Raw genomic sequence first — 20,877 nt, 5'->3', positions numbered from 1 at the left:
TACTGGGCTGCTGAGAAGCCGCACTGGTCAACGTTTAGCGCGGGCTTATTGGAAACTACATGACTGTCCTTAATACCCTTAAGAAACCTTAACGGGTAAAAGATATGAACAGTTTGTTACTCAAGTGCTACCAGCTCCCATAGAGGAAGTATCACTAGAAATACGAAAATGTCTGGGGTATTAGCATGGGGATTGCATTATTGAACTGGGCGAGAAGGCATCACCAATAGTGTTGCACGTTCACTCAAACGGGAAATCCGTGCACAAGTTCTGACGAGCCGAGGGGATCTAAAACATTGCTTTGTTGCAGCAAGTGCAATAATATCGAAGGAATCTTTCCAATCTTCCCAGAAAACTTTGCACAAGCGCCTGTAAACGTCTATCGCAACAGACGGTGGGCTTTTTGAACACTTGATGACAGAAATGGATTTTTAAAGAAGTGTTTATGACCACAATGTTTTGTGATTCCATTTTTGTTGGTGTTGCTGATGTAATTTTGCTGTGCAAGCATGTATCTTGACCTTGAACTCATGACATGAAGTTACTATTAAACTATGTTTATGCACTAAATGGATGACAATTTTGTTGAAGGTATAGCTTTTACAAAGCAGAAACGAATTGCTCAGGACCATCAAAATTCTTTTAAAAAGAATCCGATTTATTTTGATTCGCAATACGTTACTGTGGTTGAAGCGCTCAAAGAGGTTGACAAATGGTAAGTAGGAGGCAAAAGGAATTCTTCTTCTAGATTACCCTTAAAAAGTAATTCAGTAACTGATGGATACTATGAAATCCCTCTAGAACTACTGATTGTAAAACATCACGAGAACAGGTTTGGAGAAAGTAATCTGTCAATAGGAAAAAGAAACTGCACCCCCCCCCCCCAAACCCCCATCAAAAGTGAGATAATTGAAGTAGAAATTGTTGTAGCGTCTACTGCATTCATCTACGACTACCATCTGTTCTTTTTTCTAAAGAAAAATGTTTCTGGAAAAGGGTTTTTAATCTAATGAAGAATTAATGGTAACCGTTGATGAAAGTTTCGCAGGCCGTCCAGAATTGCACTTAACGCATGGAGTCTACTGGCTCAAAGATTTTCAGTAAGGTGCATTGACCTAAAAGGAAAATAAGTTACAAACTGTTAATCTTCGCCCTAGTTCCTTTATGTGTATATTATATAAAAATTTACTAGGCAGGATCAGTAATATAGATTCCGATTCCGGTCCGTCTTCATTACTTATGAGTAAAAGATCCAATCACTGACATTACGTTCTGGATTACTGTGTCTTGGTCTGATTTACCCGTAGACAATCTCAGATACTAACCAGATTGTGCGTTTAAGTTTTAGCTCTTTCTTTACTAAAGTTAGTTTTATTTTTTGTCTTGTAACATGAAGAAGTGAAGTTCCAGTAGTTTCTATAGCAAAAAGTCTTCTTTATTAATGCCATAAACGATTCTGGGTACCTATGGCCACACTCACATTCGTACATTTGTGTGGTTAGAACTGTTGTTGTTGTTGTTGTTGTTGTTGTTGTTGTGGTCTTCAGTCCTGAGATTGGTTTCATGCAGCTCTCCATGCTACTCTACCTGTGCAAGTTTCCTCATCTCCCAGTACTTACTGCAGCCTACATCCTTCTGAATCTGCTTAGTGTATTCATCTCTCCCTCTACGATTTTTACCCTCCACGCTGCCCTCCAATGCTAAATTAGTGATCCCTTGATGCCTCAGAACATGTCCTACCAACCGGTCCCTTCTTCTTGTCAAGTTGTGCCACAAACTCCTATTCTCCCCAATTCTATTCCATATCTCATCATTAGTTATGTGATCTACACATCTAATCTTCAGCATTCTTCTGTAGCACCACATTCCGAAAGCTCTATTCTCTTCTTGTCCAAACTGTTTATCGTCCATGGTTCACTTCCATACATGGCTATACTCCATATAAATACTTTCAGAAACGACTTCCTGACACTTAAATCTATACCCGATGTTAACAAATTTTTCTTCTTCAGAAACGCTTTCCTTACTATTGCCAGTCTACATTTTATATCTTCTGTACTTCGACCATCATCAGTTATTTTGCTCCCCAAATAGCAAAACTTCTTTACTACTTTAAGTATCTCATTTACTAATCTAATTCCGTCAGCATCACCCGACTTAATTCGAATACATCCATTATCCTCGTTTTGCTTTTGTTGATGTTCATCTTATACCCTCCTTTCAGGACACTGTCCATTCCGTTTAACTCGTCTTCCAAGTCCTTTGCTGTCTCTGACAGAATTGCGATGTCATCAGCAAACCTCAAAATTTTTATTTCATCTCCATGAATTTCAATACCTACTCCCAATTTTACTTTTGTTTCCTTTACTGCTTGCTCAATATACAGATTGAATAACATCGAGGAGAGGCCACAACCCTGTCTCACTCCCTTCCCAACCACCACTTTCCTTTCATGCCCCTCGACTCTTATACTGCCATTTGGTTTCTGTACAAATTGTAAATAGCCTTTCGCTCCCTGTATTTTACCCCTGCCACCTTAAGAATTTGAAAGAGAGTATTCCAGTCAACATTGTCAAAAGATTTCTCTAAGTCTACAAATGCTAGAAACATAGGTTTGCCTTTCATTAATCTAGCTTCTAAGATAAGTCGTAGGGTCAGTATTGCCTCACGTGTTTCAACATTTCTACGGAATCCAAACTGATATTCCCCGAAGTCAGCTTCTACCAGTTTTTCCATTCATCTGTAAAAGATTGGCGTTAGTATTTTGCAGCTGTGACATATTAAACTGATAGTTCGGTAATTTTTACATCTGTCAACACCTGATTTCTTTGGGATTGGAATCATTATATTCTTCTTGAAGTCTGAGGGTATTTCGCCTGTCTCATACATCATGTTCACCAGATGGTAAAGTTTTGTCAGCACTGGCTCTCCCAAGGCCGTCAGTAGTTCTAATGCAATGTTGGCTACACCCGGGGCCTTGTTTCGACTCAGGTCGAAACAAGGTTAGAACTATTTTGTTTATTTATGTTGTAAATCTGTGCAAATGAATTTACGAGGTGTATTCAAGTTCTAAGGCCTCCGATTTTTTTTCTCCAGACTGGAAAGAGATAGAAACATGCGCATTTTTTTTTTTAAATGAGGCCGCGTTCATTGTCAATACGTCCCAGAGATGGCAGCACCGTTTGCGACGTTTTCCTTACTTGAACAGCGTGCAATCATTCGTTTTCTGAATTTGTGTGGCGTGAAATCAATTGAAATTCATCGACAGTTGAAGGAGACATGTGGTGATGGAGTTATGGATGTGTCGAAAGTGCGTTCGGTGGTGCGACAGTTTAATGAAGGCAGAACATCGTGTGACAACAAACCGAAACAACCTCGGGCTCGCACAAGCTGGTCTGACGACATGATCGAGAAAGTGGAGAGAATTGTTTTGGGGGATCGCCGAATGACTGTTGAACAGATCGCCTCCAGAGTTGGCATTTCTGTTGGTTCTGTGCACACAATCCTGCATGACGACCTGAAAATGCGAAAAGTGTCATCCAGGTGGGTGCCACGAATGCTGACGGACGATCACATGGCTGCCCGTGTGGCATGTTGCCGAGCAATGTTGACGCACAACGACAGCATGAATGGGACTTTCTTTTCGTCGGTTGTGACAATGGATGAGACGTGGATGCCATTTTTCAATCCAGAAACAAAGCGCCAGTCAGCTCAATGGAAGCACACAGATTCACCGCCACCAAAAAAATTTCAGGTAACCGCCAGTGCTGAAAAAATGGTGACCCTGTTCTGGGACAGCGAGGGCGTAATCCTTACCCATTGCGTTCCAAAGGGCAGTATGGTAACAGGTGCATCCTACGAAAATGTTTTGAAGAACAAATTCCTTCCTGCAGTGCAACAAAAACGTCCGGGAAGGGCTGCGTGTGTGCTGTTTCACCAAGACAACGCACCCGCACATCGAGCTAACGTTACGCAACAGTTTCTTCGTGATAACATCTTTGAAGTGATTCCTCATGCTCCCTACTCACCTGACCTTGCTCCTAGTGACTTTTGGCTTTTTCCAACAATGAAAGACACTCTCCGTGGCCGCACATTCACCAGCCGTGCTGCTATTGCCTCAGCGATTTTCCAGTGGTCAAAACAGACTCCTAAAGAAGCCTTCGCCGCTGCCATGGAATCATGGCGTCAGCGTTGTGAAAAATGTGTACGTCTGCAGGGCGATTACGTCGAGAAGTAACGCCAGTTTCATCGATTTCGGGTGAGTAGTTAATTAGAAAAAAATCGGAGGCCTTAGAACTTGAATGCACATCGTATGTCACAGCTGTAGGTAGGGTGACAGTAAAATCTGACTGTTACGTTTATTTCCTATAACAAATTCTAGCAGTACATTGCGGGACCTTCTTTTCTTTATAGAACATTGCACTCTATGTCAGATTTACTCATGCTGAGATTATTTGGAAACGTATTAATTTCATTTAATTACTACAACAAATATAGTAGACATTCTAAAGAGTACAAGGAGAACAGCAGCGCTACGCATATTACCGATCACTGCCGTAATAGTTTGGATGTAGAAACCAGTTCCTATCGCCAGAGGGAGAGCATCTGAGTTCCTTCTTCTATTCTTGACCGTCGACACCTTACCCGTTCAGCTCCAAAACTTGTAGCCGGAAAAATATTTTCGATGGTTAATGCAAATTAATTGTATGCTACTCTTCGAAAACGCTGATATTTGTATTCTACTGCCAATATTTCCGGATGTAAACATACAAATAAATAATGACATTGCTAGTGTAATTGTTTTGAAACAGCGTCTTCTCATTTCTTTATTTATGATCTCCTAGTTGCAAAGCCGTCTTCCCTGTAATTTGTTCCGGTTTCCTTACACTATAAAGGAAATACTTCTGTTGTGTATGACACACACAAAATCGGAAGTGACAACAATGGAAGAAGAGGAAGATAAATTACTGTTAAAAAGGATGTTGGTATTGCCAATAATATTTGACTTGTATGAGGAGCAGGTAAAGAACTGAGTGAAAATTTCAGAAATGGTTCCCAGTCGACACTGGTATTCACAGTCGCACATCTATACTATTTTCATTTCCGCGATTACTCTGACCGCATTTGAAGTTTCGCCTTTGAGGATGGCTCTGAGCACTATGGGACTCAACTGCTGTGGTCATAAGTCCCCTAGAACTTAGAACTACTTAAACCTAACTAACCTAAGGACATCACACACATCCATGCCCGAGGCAGGATTCGAACCTGCGACCGTAGCGGTCGTGCGGTTCCAGACTGTAGCGCCTTTAACTGCTCGGCCTCTCCGGCCGGCACCTTTGAGGATGAATTCGCTTTGCCTCCACCGCACGCGTATGTTGCCAATGTTTACCATTTATCCTCCTATGGCGGACTGGTTAGTCCAGAGACATTTAAAGGTGAGCTCGGTGCGATCTACACACTGGCTTCGCCACGGCCAAGAACCGCTCTCTGATTGTAGTAAATCGCAAGGCGACCGTGGTCTCACACGTCAAACGAGTATCTGCCAAGTTAAATGAAGTGCACCGATCTGACACTAATATGAGGAATTCAGTTTTGCCAGAGAGAGAAATTAACTTATACAGTGGAAAACTGCTGGTACTCTTTCCGCGGGTACTGACCGGACATCGCTCTTGTGGCAATAGCACACATTTCTGTATGTTAAACGTCTGTTACATCAGAAGGCTTCACAGACGCTCTTGATATCGCCGTGGGCGGTAATTAATGTGCGTTGTCTACAAAAGAGAGATAGAGGAACGAAAAAACTTTATTTTACAGGACCTGTAATGCTTTTGGTTATTTGTTTGATGCACTTTGGAGTACGAGATGTAACTGATGCAGTAGTAAATATACGAGGCTACATTCTTTCGTCTGCAGTATAATCATCTAAAGCGCTAGCACCACACAGTACACCGACTTGCCACTGACTTGCCCGCTACTGTTTATGTTTGGTTACATGTCACTGCCGACCGCTCACTTATACAGAGATCTTCCGTGCTTCTTTGTACTCTCGATAGGTCGTCATTTGTAAACTTAGTGGGTGTTCAGCATCTACGCTTCCTCTCCATCTACACTTAAATTTTCGCCGAATCAGTTTGAAAATGCAGTTCCTAAGGAGAGTGTACCACGGTTGTGGCAGTAATCAGGTAAACCTAAATTACGTATCAGTTTCAATGTTATTAGGGAAATTCAAGTTTAATTTGGCATTCCTGCATTAAAGTCATTCTCATATTATTTTGAGCGAGTCAGGAGGAAAGACACATGTTTTGGGTGGTGATAGGATTAGTGATTCTGAACAAATAATGCCATACGAACGTATATCCTGTTCTTAAGTTTCCCAGGAAACTGATGAAAACAGTGGGAACGTGACATATGCAGGTGATAGTAAATGAAACATTGTGATCACATGTTTTCTTTAATTATGTACTTTGCATCGCAGAAGTCCACCGTCCACTGCAAGTCATGTCGGAGTTCTTATAAACAGGTGCTGTGTTGTTGATCTGAGCTCATTCGTACGGGGTCATTTCTTGGCCTTCTAGGCCTCCATGTTACTCCATTTGGTTAATGTTCGTGGGGTTAGCTTAAAAGCGAAATCTGCAAACGCAAGGGGGATACAAAGGAGGAACTTAACGCTCATCTTTTACATTTGTTTGTTCAAATGAAGTTTTCTCTTCACGGAAAAATGCATGAGATTGCGTACGGAGCGACGACTGTACCTTGGTGTGCACCTCATCGTCAGAAGCAAATCGATGGCCATGAATCTCTTTCTTCAAAAATGTAAATCGCTTGGAAAGAGGTCGGGCCTGCGTAGGGGATGTATAAGAGCTTCACACCAAAACCTCTGCAGCATACGCAAAACAAGATTGGCAACATGTGGGCCTGCACTTACACATCTTCCACATATTATCGAGCTCTCTCCACGCGATTTTCCATTTTTTGGAGCCCTATAGAAAGACATTCGCGGCCGTCGATCTGAAACGGACGAAGAGATGCACGAGAGGTTACAATCATTGCTCCGTAGGCAACAGCAACTATTTTTCCACGAAGAACTGAACGCCTTGGCTCACAATGGGATAAATAAATTAACAGTTATGCCGATAATGTTTGAAATTATAAACAGTTTATTTACTTTGTCCGTCCATTGGACTACCTCTTACGGTTCAAAAGGACTTTGAGCGGTTAAACATATATAAATTAATCATGGAGTCTCAAGACCTGTAACTACCTCACGAACACTAGTTATAGCACTTACCAGGCTTCTGGCAGAACCGCAGCCATCAGCATCAGCGTGTGGAAGTGTCCTGGCAGCCACCGTGTTAAGGCCGCCATTGTCCCTGCAAACGGGGAGCATTCATATTACTGCAATTAATAGACGTTCCACTTCAACTTGTATATTTATTTATTTATTTATTTACACGTCAAGTTCCGTAGGACCAAATTGAGGAGCAAATCTCCAAGGTCATGGAACGTGTCAGTACATGATCTTACAACATAAAAGTAATAAGAGATAAAAATAAATGTTCATGAACCTGAAAAAGAGTCAGTCCATAAGTTTAAGTAAACGCTATCAGCAATACAATAAGAATCAGCTTAATTTTTCAAGGAACTCCTCGACAGAATAGAAGGAGTGACCCATGAGGAAACTCTTCAGTTTCGATTTGAAAGCGCCTAGATTACTGCTAAGATTTTTGAATTCGAGTGGCAGCTCATTGAAAATGGATGCAGCAGTATATTGCACACCTTTTTGCACAAGATTTAAGTAAGTCCGATCCAAATGGAGGTTTGTTTTTTGCTGAGTATTAACCGAGTGAAAGCTGCTTATTCTTGGAAATAAACTAATATTGGTAACAAGAAACGACAATAAGGAATATACACATTGAGAGGCCAATGTCAAAATACTCAGACTCGTGAACAGAGGTCGACAAGAGGTTCGTGAACTCACACCACCCGAACCGCCCGTTTCTGAGACAAAAATTTCCTTCTAGAATGGGAAGAGTTACCCCAAAACATAATACCATACGACATAAGTGAATGAAAATAAGCAAAGTAGACTAATTTACGGGTCGAAGTATCACTCACTTTTGATAATGTTCGAATATTGAAAATGGCAGTATTAAGTCTTTGAACAAGTTCCTGAACGTGGGCTTTCCACGACAGCTTACTATCTATCTGAACACCTAGAAATCTGAACTGTTCAGTTTCACTAATCATATGCCAGTTCTGTGAGATCAAAACGTCAGGTTTTGTTGAATTATGTGTTAGAAACTGTAAAAACTGAGTCTTACTGTGATTTAACGTTAGTTTATTTTCTACAAGCCATGAACTGAGGTCATGTACTGCACTACTTGAAACCGAGTCAATGTTGCACACAACATCCTTTACTACCAAGCTAGTGTCATCAGCAAACAGAAATATTTTAGAGTTACCCATAATACTAGAGGGCATATCATTTATATAAATAAGGAACAGGAGCGGCCACAACATTGATCCCTGGGGCACCCCCACTTGACAGTATCCCACTCAGATCCCACATCACAACCGTTATCAACATTGTGAATAATGACCTTTTGCTGCCTGTTGTTCCCGTCAATTCCAAGAAATACATTTGTATGTAAAATCACTTGGTACTACTGTGAGTAAATCGATGGCGCTCTCATAACGATGCAGAAAAATCGTGATTTCGTGTCATTGGAAACGTTTTGCCGCGAATTTTCAAATCCACTGAATGTCTCAGGAAATACGTCTATCATAGCTACAGTTCATTTCATTATTTAACTGGTTAATTAACAATAATATTTTCAAGGCGGAGGGCAGTAGTAGGGAGATGTCGGTGTTGGTGCAATTTTCATATCAAATTGATATACCTTCCCAGCCCCAGATGACATCATGTGTTTACCTCAGACCTGCGCATAGATCCCAGGCATTTTTCCCTTCCCACGCCAGCATTCCCCAACCCCGACTACACTCATGGTGGGTATTTCGAATTTTAGTGGGGATGTCGAATTTTGGCAGGAATTTCTTTGTCCTAGGGCTGCGCTGACGTTCAACCCCACAACCCTCCCTGGAATTGTCTTTGAATTATATGTGGTGGTGCCCTTTCTAGGACTCGAACCCTGGTAATTCTGGACAGAAAGACCAAGTGCTCAACACATGGAAACTGCCCAGATGCAGGAGAGGAAGTTTAGGTTAGCGTACTTTCTTTATTTTGATTGGGAAACTGAAGTAAAGATCGGTCCTAATTACATAATTCCCTCCCACTGGAGGTTCGAGTCCTCCCTTGGGCATGGGTGTGAGTGTTGTCCTTAGCGTTAAGTTAGTTTAAGTAATGTGTAAGTCTAGGGACCGATGACCTTAGCAGTTTGGTCCCTTAGGAATTCACACACACAATTACAAAATTAGTCATAAAGATCAGACCTAGTTACACAACTACATGCATAGCATTAGTGTGCCTAAAATTGCAATACAGCTCAAAACGTGTCGATGCCATGCAACTGGTGTTATCCTGCTGGGAAAAAATTTCACAACACCAAACTAGCAGGAGATACACTCAAAATCTACCCTGCACCTACAAGCTGGCTGGAAAAAGGTTGGGGTGTAAGGTACTGTCTTTATTTATTTATTTATTTATTTATTGCAGGAAGTATATTAAACTATGAGATGCTTGTGTTGGACAGAGGGGAGTTTAATAAGTGTATGACCTGTAAACATACTCCTGAGGACTGTATGGATCGCTGATTCTCGCCAGAGTTTGCAATGGACTCCTGCTTGACAATCTTCTTGCAGCTCAAGTAACAGAAGCCAATATACACTACCACAACTGATGGAAAATGCACCAATGTTCTAGTTACACATCTAAATTGTTGTGAAAAAAACCAACACTCGAAATCCATAGGTCATAGTGAACACATGTAATGGGGACTGGCAAAAAATCATTGAATAAAAGAACTACCGCAAAAACCGACCCCCAGAAGACTGTGGAGGGGCAGAAGTTGCAGCCATGTCGTCCTCAATGGGCTCTCACAAAATGCCAAAATTGGGGGCACTCTGACCTCCCCTCATCTGTCCCCTCCCTCCCTCCCTCCATCCACCAGTGGGGGGCGGGGGGAAACAGGCTTTTCCAAACAGTTAATTTCTACCACTGAGTGCCTCACGATTTTTCTGAGGACAACAGCTACCCTCTGCAGTCGCTGGCCTCACCCGGCCTTCTGCCATACCCCAGTGCACTCTGGCCACCTTGAGGTGAGAGTCCTTCGCCAACACGAAACCATGTATAGTCATGGGACGTCAGTACATCCCAGGGACAAAGAAATTCCTGCCAAAATTCGAAATTTCCACCAAAATTCGAAATCCCCACTAGGAGGGTGGATGGGGCATGAGGTGGGATCGGGTGGGGAGAGGAGAGGATGTGGGACCCCACGTGCAGGCAGAGACAAACATATGACGTCATCTGGGAGTAGACGTTGTGGGTGTGGGTAGGTTTGGTTGGGGGCGTAATTAAATGATCAATTTCATTAATTTGTAAATCTATTTGATACCAATCTTATATCAAAAATGTACCAGCACCGCCATCTCCATACTACTGAGGCCTCATCATTAAGTACTCATGAACACTTCATGTTACTGACACTGATACAAGATATCAGTCCTAGGAATTCCTAGACTTTAAAGAATGTTTTAATTACAAGTTTTAATTTGGATACCAAATGACAGAAGAAAGAGTTTCTTTGTGTGATATAATTACAAATTAACAATTGTTTGTTTTTTCCATTACTTGTGTTGGGAAACCTTGTTTCTTGCCAAATTACATGATTTTATGTCAGTCTAGAGTACCTTATAGATTTTTAATGAGACAGTTTGCGACTGTCAGAGTATGTAGTGTTCAAAATGGTTCAAATGGATCTGAGCACTATGGGACTTAACATCTGAGGTCATCAGTCCCCTAGAACATAGAACTACTTAAACCTAAGTAACCTAAGGACATCACACACGTCCAAGCCCGAGGCTGGATTCGAACCTGGCACCGTATTGGCCGCGCGGTTCCAGACTGAAGCGCCTAGAACCGCTCGTCCACACCGGCCGGCATATGTGGTGTAAATTGTCGCATCTTTACATTGTATAGACTTAGAAGTCTAGCTTTTTTACACCATCAAGGAACCATAGACATTAGTATGTGACATAAATTTCAACTCGATACGTCCACCTGTCCCTGAGAAAAATGTGTCTTAGCAGACGGGCAGACAGACAGTTGAATAAAAAATTCCAAAAAACTATTTTCGTATGATGTAATTACAAATTAACACTTTTGGGAATTTTTCATTCATTTTTACTTTTAAACCTTGCTTCTAGTCAAATTTCATGATTCAAGGCCAACGGGAAGTACCGTAAAGGTTTTAATGACCTAGTTTTGAAGAATTTTAACACATTTTACTGTGTGACATAAATAGCAATATATTTCGATTGCATTAATTTAAAAGTTTACATTTATTACATCGCTAAGGAACCATAGACGTGAGTGTGTTACATAAATTTTCACTTGTTACGCCCATCCAACCTTGAGAAAAAGCGGCCTTAACACACGGTAGCATCGACAGGTATCTGGATACAAATAAAGAAAAACGTTTTGTGTTAGATAACTAGAAATTTTCAATTTTCGAATGTTTTCCTTTCGCTGTAGTGTAAAAACTTTCTTTCTGCGAAATTTCGTGATTATGGGTAAACATGAAGACCCTGGTGATTTGCAGTATCAAAATGTGAGACATAAATGGCCGTATCTTTTGATTGTACTGACTTAAAAGTTTAAATTTATTACATCTCCAAGGTGCTATAAACTTTAACATGTGACATAAATTTCAAATTGACACGTCTGCCGTTCCTGTGAAAGAGGCATCTTAACAGACGAACAGACAGACAGACAATCGGATAACAAATGACAAAAATTTTTTTTCGCTTGATGTAATTACAAATTAACAATTTCATGATTTTATTTCTTTAGGTTCACTTTGAAACCTAGCTTCTTGCCAAATTTTATGATTCTAAGTCCACGGAAAGTACATTGTTTTCTTGAGTGAGTTGGTATCAAAATATGACACAATTGACAGTAGCTTTTGAATTCATTAACATAGAAGCTTCAATTTCTTACAGCACCAAGGTACCGTAGACCTTAGTATGCAGCATAAATTTCAACGAGATATGTCTACTCGTTCGTGAGAAACAGGGTTTTGACAGTCGGACGGACAGACAGATAGGCAGATGGACAACAAAATGATCCTATACGGTTTCCGTTTATAGCGATTGAGGTGCGGAAACGTAAAAAGAAAAAAATGTGAATGTGTAAAAGTTCCCTCGGGAAATATTATCAGCTACAGACCCTCAACTTATGTAAATCTAAAAAACTCAGAAAATTTTGAATTCTTCTGAATCGTTTTCACATTTGAAATATGTGCTTAATTGACAATCGTAGGAGAAACTTTGTCATATTTATTTAAGCCACCTAGCGAACGAACCACACTACCTGCCCTGTGCACCTCGTTGAAAGTGCAGCCGAAATTCGCCCTCGTAGTGTCGCAAAACATGGGATTTGCTCCACTTTTGCCTGTATTACAGTTTCTGATCTCGCTTGTGGATTATCAGCTAACCGTTTTAAGGTTTCCTGAGAGAACAAGCCGCATTATTAATTGGGATGCTCAGAAAGGGGGAGATATTTTATAGTTTATCCTTTATCAGCTATTCAGTAAGCCCAGTTAGAGGTCCACACTCCAATGTCTGTGATTATTTGCCGTAAAGGTATTCTTTTGAGGTCCGTTCATTATGGACGGACGTCCTGCATTTGGTGTACAACCGATCATGTCCAAGCCCACATCATAATGAGCTCATAATTTCCCTGTAGTTCTCTACTGTGCCACATGTGCGCAGGAGAACCGGGGCCTCACCCCCTCTCTCCGGAAACAAGACCACCAGAGGCCTCCTCCAGCCCTGGCACTGCGTATACGTAGTTACCACGACAGTCTGAACCTGGTTCGTTTCAGCCGAAGAACCATAGGCCCCCTACATTACATAGTTTCATAAAACAATGTTCATTTATACAACTAAGTATATCAAACCTAAGAGATACATATTCGAAAACGTCAAGATTAATTTAAAAACCTTTTTGCCTAATAAACGTAGTGGTGAGCATACGAGTTAGTAAGTAGTTTGTGAAACTAGAGACACTTGATTATCTGTAATCCTTGAAAAGTACGCTGTTGCCCAAAACATGGACAGTTAGATGTAAGGACAGTTTCTGATCAGTTAGACATCTCACTTTTGTTGGTTTTAGTTAGAATAATATTAACAAGAATATGAAGAAAAATCTAAAAAGTACCAGGTGAGGTTAGTACAGCTCAGTAGATGAACTCAGTAGCAGTACTTACACCTAGTGGCGATACGAAAATTAATATAACGTCTTTTGACTTCACTTACTTTGTGGAATGATTTACTTACCGTAATTTATAAAAAATTTCGAAGTCTGTAATCATTACCAGTAGAAGTTAAACATAATTTTATGATCTTTTCAGAATTTTTCTAACTCTCAATGCAGTCACTGGTGAAATTTATCTAGAAATAGCACCGAAATCCAAGCAATAAACCGAGTGCTCGTTAAATACCAGTGCTCAGGCACGAAATCACTTGTTCCTATTATACTTTCGAAGAGGGCGCTGCAATTTTGGTATTTTGCTGTACTTAAAGACGTAGCAATCGTGTTAATACGATCTACGTGTCCCTGATCATCACCATATGTATTGCTATACATACAAAATTATGGTCTTTCTAATCGCAGACATTTTCGTCACATATGCCTTTGCTCAACTATTTATGGAATTTAATGCTTTTCATCTACTGCATAGTACTTTATGAAGTTTTTCTCCACTGTAATGTAACACAGTTTCCAAGAAGATTAACGGCAGCCACCCAAAATCTAAATTTTAAATAGACTTTCAGTCTTTATTTTTTCTTGGATATCCATAATAATCCGTGCGTCGCCGATTTTGTAGGTGGGCTGCATGAGACACATCTTAATAATACAGTAGAAGGGTCCTTCTCTGCTTTACAATACGTCAGTGCCTTGATCAATAGCGATAAATTATTGGAACATGTTTTTAGGCCGACACGAACAGCTAGTTTTGGACGGATCAGTAGAGGGCAAAGGTTGCATAACAATTTATAGAGGACGTTATTTCTAGTAGGTATACGAAGCCTAAAATATTGGCGTAAGTTATGCAGAAGAGGATGGTCGCACCAACTAACTCAAGCAGTCGATAAGTTTACTAATATACACTCCTGGAAATGGAAAAAAGAACACATTGACACCGGTGTGTCAGACCCACCATACTTGCTCCGGACACTGCGAGAGGGCTGTACAAGCAATGATTACACGCACGGCACAGCGGACACACCAGGAACCGCGGTGTTGGCCGTCGAATGGCGCTAGCTGCGCAGCATTTGTGCACCGCCGCCGTCAGTGTCAGCCAGTTTGCCGTGGCATACGGAGCTCCATCGCAGTCTTTAACACTGGTAGCATGCCGCGACAGCGTGGACGTGAACCGTATGTGCAGTTGACGGACTTTCAGCGAGGGCGTATAGTGGGCATGCGGGAGGCCGGGTGGACGTACCGCCGAATTGCTCAACACGTGGGGCGTGAGGTCTCCACAGTACATCGATGTTGTCGCCAGTGGTCGGCGGAAGGTGCACGTGCCCGTCGACCTGGGACCGGACCGCAGCGACGCACGGATGCACGCCAAGACCGTAGGATCCTACGCAGTGCCGTAGGGGACCGCACCGCCACTTCCCAGCAAATTAGGGACACTGTTGCTCCTGGGGTATCGGCGAAGACCATTCGCAACCGTCTCCATGAAGCTGGGCTACGGTCCCGCACACCGTTAGGCCGTCTTCCGCTCACGCCCCAACATCCTGCAGCCCGCCTCCAGTGGTGTCGCGACAGGCGTGAATGGAGGGACGAATGGAGACGTGTCGTCTTCAGCGATGAGAGTCGCTTCTGCCTTGGTGCCAATGATGGTCGTATGCGTGTTTGGCACCGTGCAGGTGAGCGCCACAATCAGGACTGCATACGACCGAGGCACACAGGGCCAACACCCGGCATCATGGTGTGGGGAGCGATCTCCTACACTGGCCGTACACCACTGGTGATCGTCGAGGGGACACTGAACAGTGCACGGTACATCCAAACCGTCATCGAACCCATCGTTCTACCATTCCTAGACCGGCAAGGGAACTTGCTGTTCCAACAGGACAATGCACGTCCGCATGTATCCCGTGCCACCCAACGTGCTCTGGAAGGTGTAAGTCAACTACCCTGGCCAGCAAGATCTCCGGATCTGTCCCCCATTGAGCATGTTTGGGACTGGATGAAGCGTCGTCTCACGCGGTCTGCACGTCCAGCACGAACGCTGGTCCAACTGAGGCGCCAGGTGGAAATGGCATGGCAAGCCGTTCCACAGGACTACATCCAGCATCTCTACGATCGTCTCCATGGGAGAATAGCAGCCTGCATTGCTGCGAAAGGTGGATATACACTGTACTAGTGCCGACATTGTGCATGCTCTGTTGCCTGTGTCTATGTGCCTGTGGTTCTGTCAGTGTGATCATGTGATGTATCTGACCCCAGGAATGTGTCAATAAAGTTTCCCCTTCCTGGGACAATGAATTCACGGTGTTCTTATTTCAATTTCCAGGAGTGTATGAGAACACAGGTGCGCTGTCTGTCAGACATGTAAGCACGTCCCGATACGTACTGTCAGTGCAAGCGTGAAACTGTTCATTGAGATGGCTCTCCCACGTCGACCGTCTTATGATGAAGACATTTCTGACACGGATATTTGCCAACGAAGCAGTGGATAACATGTTAGCCCATCTAGCGCGAACTGAATCTAGTCACTGCGCCTATTCTAAAGACTACGAGAGGAACCTGAGTAGGATAATGAAGACAGTGCCTTATGACGCACACAGTCGGATGTAATTCCTAAGAATTCCTGTGTAAAGGCTCCTGCAAAAAGTATACTCGCAAGACAGTCTATTTAGATTGCATTTATGCTTAATGAAATTTTGTTTAGCGTAACCGTCATCGATGAATGCCTTAACATATGCTAAGTGTTGTCCTTTCATGCTGTAGAATGGAAATAGAATACGTAACATATATTAACATTTAATTAATTTATTGTGACAATAGGGTGGCTATGGTTAGATCAGAGGGCTGAGAGGATAGTCTGGAATTGAATCAAGCGTATGAACCATGGACCTTGCCGCTGGGGGGGGGGGGGGGAGGCTTGAATGCCTCAGCGATACAGATGGCCGTACCGTAGGTGCAACCACAACGGAGGGGTATCTGTTGAGAGGCCAGACAAACGTGTGGTTCCTGAAGAGGGGCAGCAGCCTTTTCAGTAGTTGCAAGGGCAACAGTCTGGATGATTGACTGATCTGGCCTTGTAACAATAACCACAACGGCCTTGCTGTGCTGGTACTGCGAACGGCTGAAAGCAAGGGGAAACTACAGCCGTAAATTTTCCCGAGGGCATGCAGCTTTACTGTATGGTTAAATGATGATGGCGTCCTCTTGGGTAAAATATTCCGGAGGTAAAATAGTCCCCCATTCGGATCTCCGGGCGGGGACTACTCAAGAGGACGTTGTTATCAGGAGAAAGAAAACTGGTGTTCTAGGGATCGGAGCGTGGAATCTCAGATCCCTTAATAGAGCAGATAGGTTAGAAAATTTAAAAAGGGAAATGGATAGGTTAAAGTTAGATATAGTGGGAATTAGTGAAGTTCGGTGGCAGGAGGAACAAGACTTTTGGTCAGGTGATTACAGGGTTATAAATACAAAATCAAATAGCGGTAATGCGGGAGTAGGTTTAATAATGAATAAAAAAAAATACGAGTGCGGCTAAGCTACTACAAACAGCATAGTGAACGCATTATTGTGGCCAAGATAGACACGAAGCCCACGCCTACTACAGTGGTACAATTTTATATGCTAACTAGCTCTGCAGATGATGAAGAAATTGATGTAATGTATGAAGAGATAAAAGAAATTATTCAGATAGTGAAGGGAGACGAAAATTTAATAGTCATGGGTGACTGGAATTCGAGTGTAGGAAAAGGGAGAGAAGGAAACATAGTAGGTGAATATAGATTGGGGGTAAAAAATGAAAGAGCAAGCCGTCTGTTAGAATTTTGCACAGAGCATAACTTCATCATAGCTAACACTTGGTTCAAGAAACATAAAAGAAGGTTATATACATGGAACAATCCCGGAGATACTAAAAGGTTTCAGATAGATTATATATTGGTAAGACAGAGATTTAGGAACCAGGTTTTAAATTGTAAGACATTTCCAGGGGCAGATGTGGACTCTGACCACAATCTATTGGTTGTGAACTGCAGATTAAAATTGAAGAAAATGCAAAAAGGTGGGAATTTAAGGAGATTGGACCAGGATAAACTGAAAGAACCAGAGGTTGTACAGAGTTTCAGGGAGAGCATAAGGGAACAATTGACAGGAATGGGGGAAAGAAATACAGTAGAAGAAGAATGTGTAGCTTTGAGGGATGAAGTAGTGAAGGCAGTAGAGGATCAAGTAGGTAAAAAGACGAGGGCTAGTAGAAATCCATGGGTAACAGAAGAAATATTGAATTCAATTGATGAAAGGAGGAAACATAAAAACGCAGTAAATGAAGCAGGCAAAAAGGAATACAAACGTCTTAAAAATGAGATCGACAGGAAGTGCAAAATGGCTAAGCAGGGATGGTTAGAGGACAAATGAAGGATGTAGAGGCATATATCACTAGGGGTAAGATAGATACTGCCTACAGGAACATTAAAGAGACCTTCCGAGAAAAGAGAACCACTTCTATGAATATCAAGAGCTCAGACGGAAAACCAGTTCTAAGCAAAGAGGGGAAAGCAGAAAGGTGGAAATGGTATATAGAGGGTCTATTCTGGGGTGATGTACTTCACTACAATATTATGGAAATGGAAGAGGGTGCAGATGAAGATGAAATGGGAGATGAAGAGTTTGACAGAGCACTGAAAGACCTGAGTCGAAACAAGGCCTCGGGAGTAGACAACATTCCATTAGAACTACTGACGGCCTTGGGAGAGCCTGACGAAACTCTACCATCTGGTGAGCAAGATGTGTGAGACATCAGACATCCTCAGACATCAAGAAGAATATAATAATTCCGATCCCAAAAAAAGCAGGTGCTGACAGATGTGAAAATTACCGAACAATCAGTTTAGTAAGTCACGGATGCAAAATACTAACGCGTATTCTCTACAGACGAATGGAAAAACTGGTAGAAGCTGATCTCGGGGAAGAGCAGTTTGGATTCCGTAGAAATGTTGGAACACGTGAGGCAATACTGACCCTACGACTTATCTTAGAAGCTAGATTCAGGAAAGGCAAATCTACGTTTCTAGCATTTGTTGACTTAGAGAAAGCTTTTGACATTGTTGCTTGGAATACTCTCTTTCAAATTCTGAAGGTGGCAGGGGTAAAATACAGGGAGCGAAAGGCTATTTACAATTTGTACAGAAACCAGATCGCAGTTATAAGAGTCGAGGGGCACGAAAGGGAAGCAGTGGTTGGGAAGGGAGTGAGACAGGGTTGTAGCCTCTCCCCGATGTTATTCAATCTGTATATTGAGCAAGCAATGAAGGAAAAAAAAGAAAAATTCGGAATAGGTATTAAAATCCATCGAGAAGAAATAAAAACTTTGAGGTTCGCCGATGACATTGTAATTCTGTCAGAGACAGCAAAGGACTTAGAAGAGCAGTTGAACGGAATGGACAGTGTCATGAAAGAAGGGTATAAGATGAACATCAACAAACGCAAAACGAGGATAATGGAATGTAGTCGAATTAAATCAGGTGATGCTAAGGGAATTAGATTAGGAAATGAGACACTTAAAGTAGTAAAGGAGTTTTGCTATTTGGGGAGCAAAAGAACTGATGATGGTCGAAGTAGAGAAGATATAAAATGTAGACTGGCAATGCGTTTCTGAAGAAGAGAAATTTGTTAACATCGAGTATAGATTTAAGTGTCAGGAAGTCGTTTCTGAAAGTATTTGTATGGAATGTAGCCATGTATGGAAGTGAAACATGGACAATAAATAGTTTGGACCGGAAGAGAATAGAAGCTTTCGAAATGTGGTGCTACAGAAGAATGCTGAAGATTAAATGGGTAGATCACATAACTAATGAGGAGGTATTGAATAGAATTGGGGAGAAGAGACGTTTGTGGCACAACTTGACGTGAAGAAGGGACCGGTTGGTAGGACATGTTCTGAGGCATCAAGGGATCACCAATTTAGTATTGGAGGGCAGCGTGGAGGGTAAAAATCGTAGAGGGAGACCAAGAGATGAATACAGTAAGCAGATTCAGAAGGATGTAGGTTGCAGTAGGTACTGGGAGATGAAGAAACTTGCACAGGATAGGGTAGCATGGAGCGCTGCATCAAACCAGTCTCAGGACTGAAGACCACAACAACAACAACAACAACAACAACAACAACGTATTAGCTAGTAGGTAAACAATTGGGGTCCTAAAGTATGGATCCCCAACCGTCTTTTATGTGTAAGCAAACGAACTTCCGTCCCATTGTGGACCACAGACCTTGCCGAGGTGGGGCGGTTTGTGTGCCTCAACGATATACAGATAGCGATCCCGTAGGTACAACCAAAATGGAAGGCTAGTTATGGAGAGGCAGGACAAACATGAGGTTCTTAAAGAGGACAGCAGCTCTTTCGGTAGTTGCGCGGGTAGCTGTATGGATAATTGATTGACTGATCTGGGCTTTTAACCTTTCCCAGTGGCACGCAGCTATGATGTATGGTTAAATGATGATGCCATACTATTGGTTAAAATATTCAGGAGGTGCAACAGTCCGTCATCGAAGCTCCGAGCAGAAATTACTGACGAGGATATCGTCATCAGTAACAACAAAATTTGCGTTCTTCTGATCGGAGGATGGAATGTTAGAGCCCTTATTTCGGAAGATAGGCTACAAAATTTAATAACAGAAATAGATAGGTTGAAGTTAGATATAGTGGGAACTAGTGAAGCTCGACTGCAGGATTAACAGGATTTCTGGCCAGATGAGTGCAGGATTACAAATGAAAACTCGAATAGCAGTGACGCAGGGGTAGGTCTAATAATTAGTAAGAAAATAGTAATGCGGTTAAGCTTCGACAAACAGCATAGTGAATGCATTATCGTAGCCAAGACAGACACGAAGCCAACAGCCATCACAGTAGTACAAGTATATTTTCCAACTAACTCTGCAGATTCTGAAGAATCGTTCAAATGGCTCTGAGGACTATGGGACTTAAGATCTGAGGTCATCAGTCCCCTAGAACTTAGAACTACTTAAACCTAACCAACCTAAGGACATAACACACAGCCATGCCCGAGGCGACCGTAGCGGTCACGCGCTTCCAGACTGAAGCGCCTAGAAACGTTCGGCCACACCGGCCGGCGATGATGAAGAGATTGAAAGAATGTTTGATGAGATAAATTACTCAGATAGTTAGGGGAAAGGAAAATTTAATTGTGATGGAGGACTGGAATTCGATAGTAGGAAAACAAAAAAGAGGGAGAATACTAAGAGGTTATGGACTGGGCGAAAGGAATTAAAGAGAAAGCCCCCTGGTAGAGTTTTGTACATAAAGTAATTTAATCATCACTAACACTTTCTTTAAGAATCATGAAAAAAGGCTGTGTACGTGGAAGAGATCAAGAGACAACTGGAAAGTATCAGATTGATTGTATGATGGTGAGGCGGTAATTTCGGA

General features: G+C 42.1%; 1 protein-coding gene across 1 annotated transcript in view; it reads right to left on the bottom strand.

The window, feature by feature from the left end:
- LOC126105408 (glutamate-gated chloride channel-like) overlaps nt 1–20,877 on the bottom strand; it is a 187,222-nt gene that overhangs the window by 147,529 nt on the left and 18,816 nt on the right. Inside the window, exon 2 of the mRNA XM_049912342.1 lies at nt 7,289–7,370. Coding sequence (XP_049768299.1) covers nt 7,289–7,365 — 77 coding nt within the window. The 5' untranslated portion in view covers nt 7,366–7,370. The remainder of the gene's footprint in view (nt 1–7,288; nt 7,371–20,877) is intronic.

Source organism: Schistocerca cancellata, chromosome 1, assembly GCF_023864275.1.
Source record: "Schistocerca cancellata isolate TAMUIC-IGC-003103 chromosome 1, iqSchCanc2.1, whole genome shotgun sequence".
Lineage (NCBI taxonomy): Eukaryota > Metazoa > Arthropoda > Insecta > Orthoptera > Acrididae > Schistocerca > Schistocerca cancellata.
Note: the sequence above shows the minus strand (reverse complement) of the source record. Positions and strands in the feature narration are given on the sequence as shown.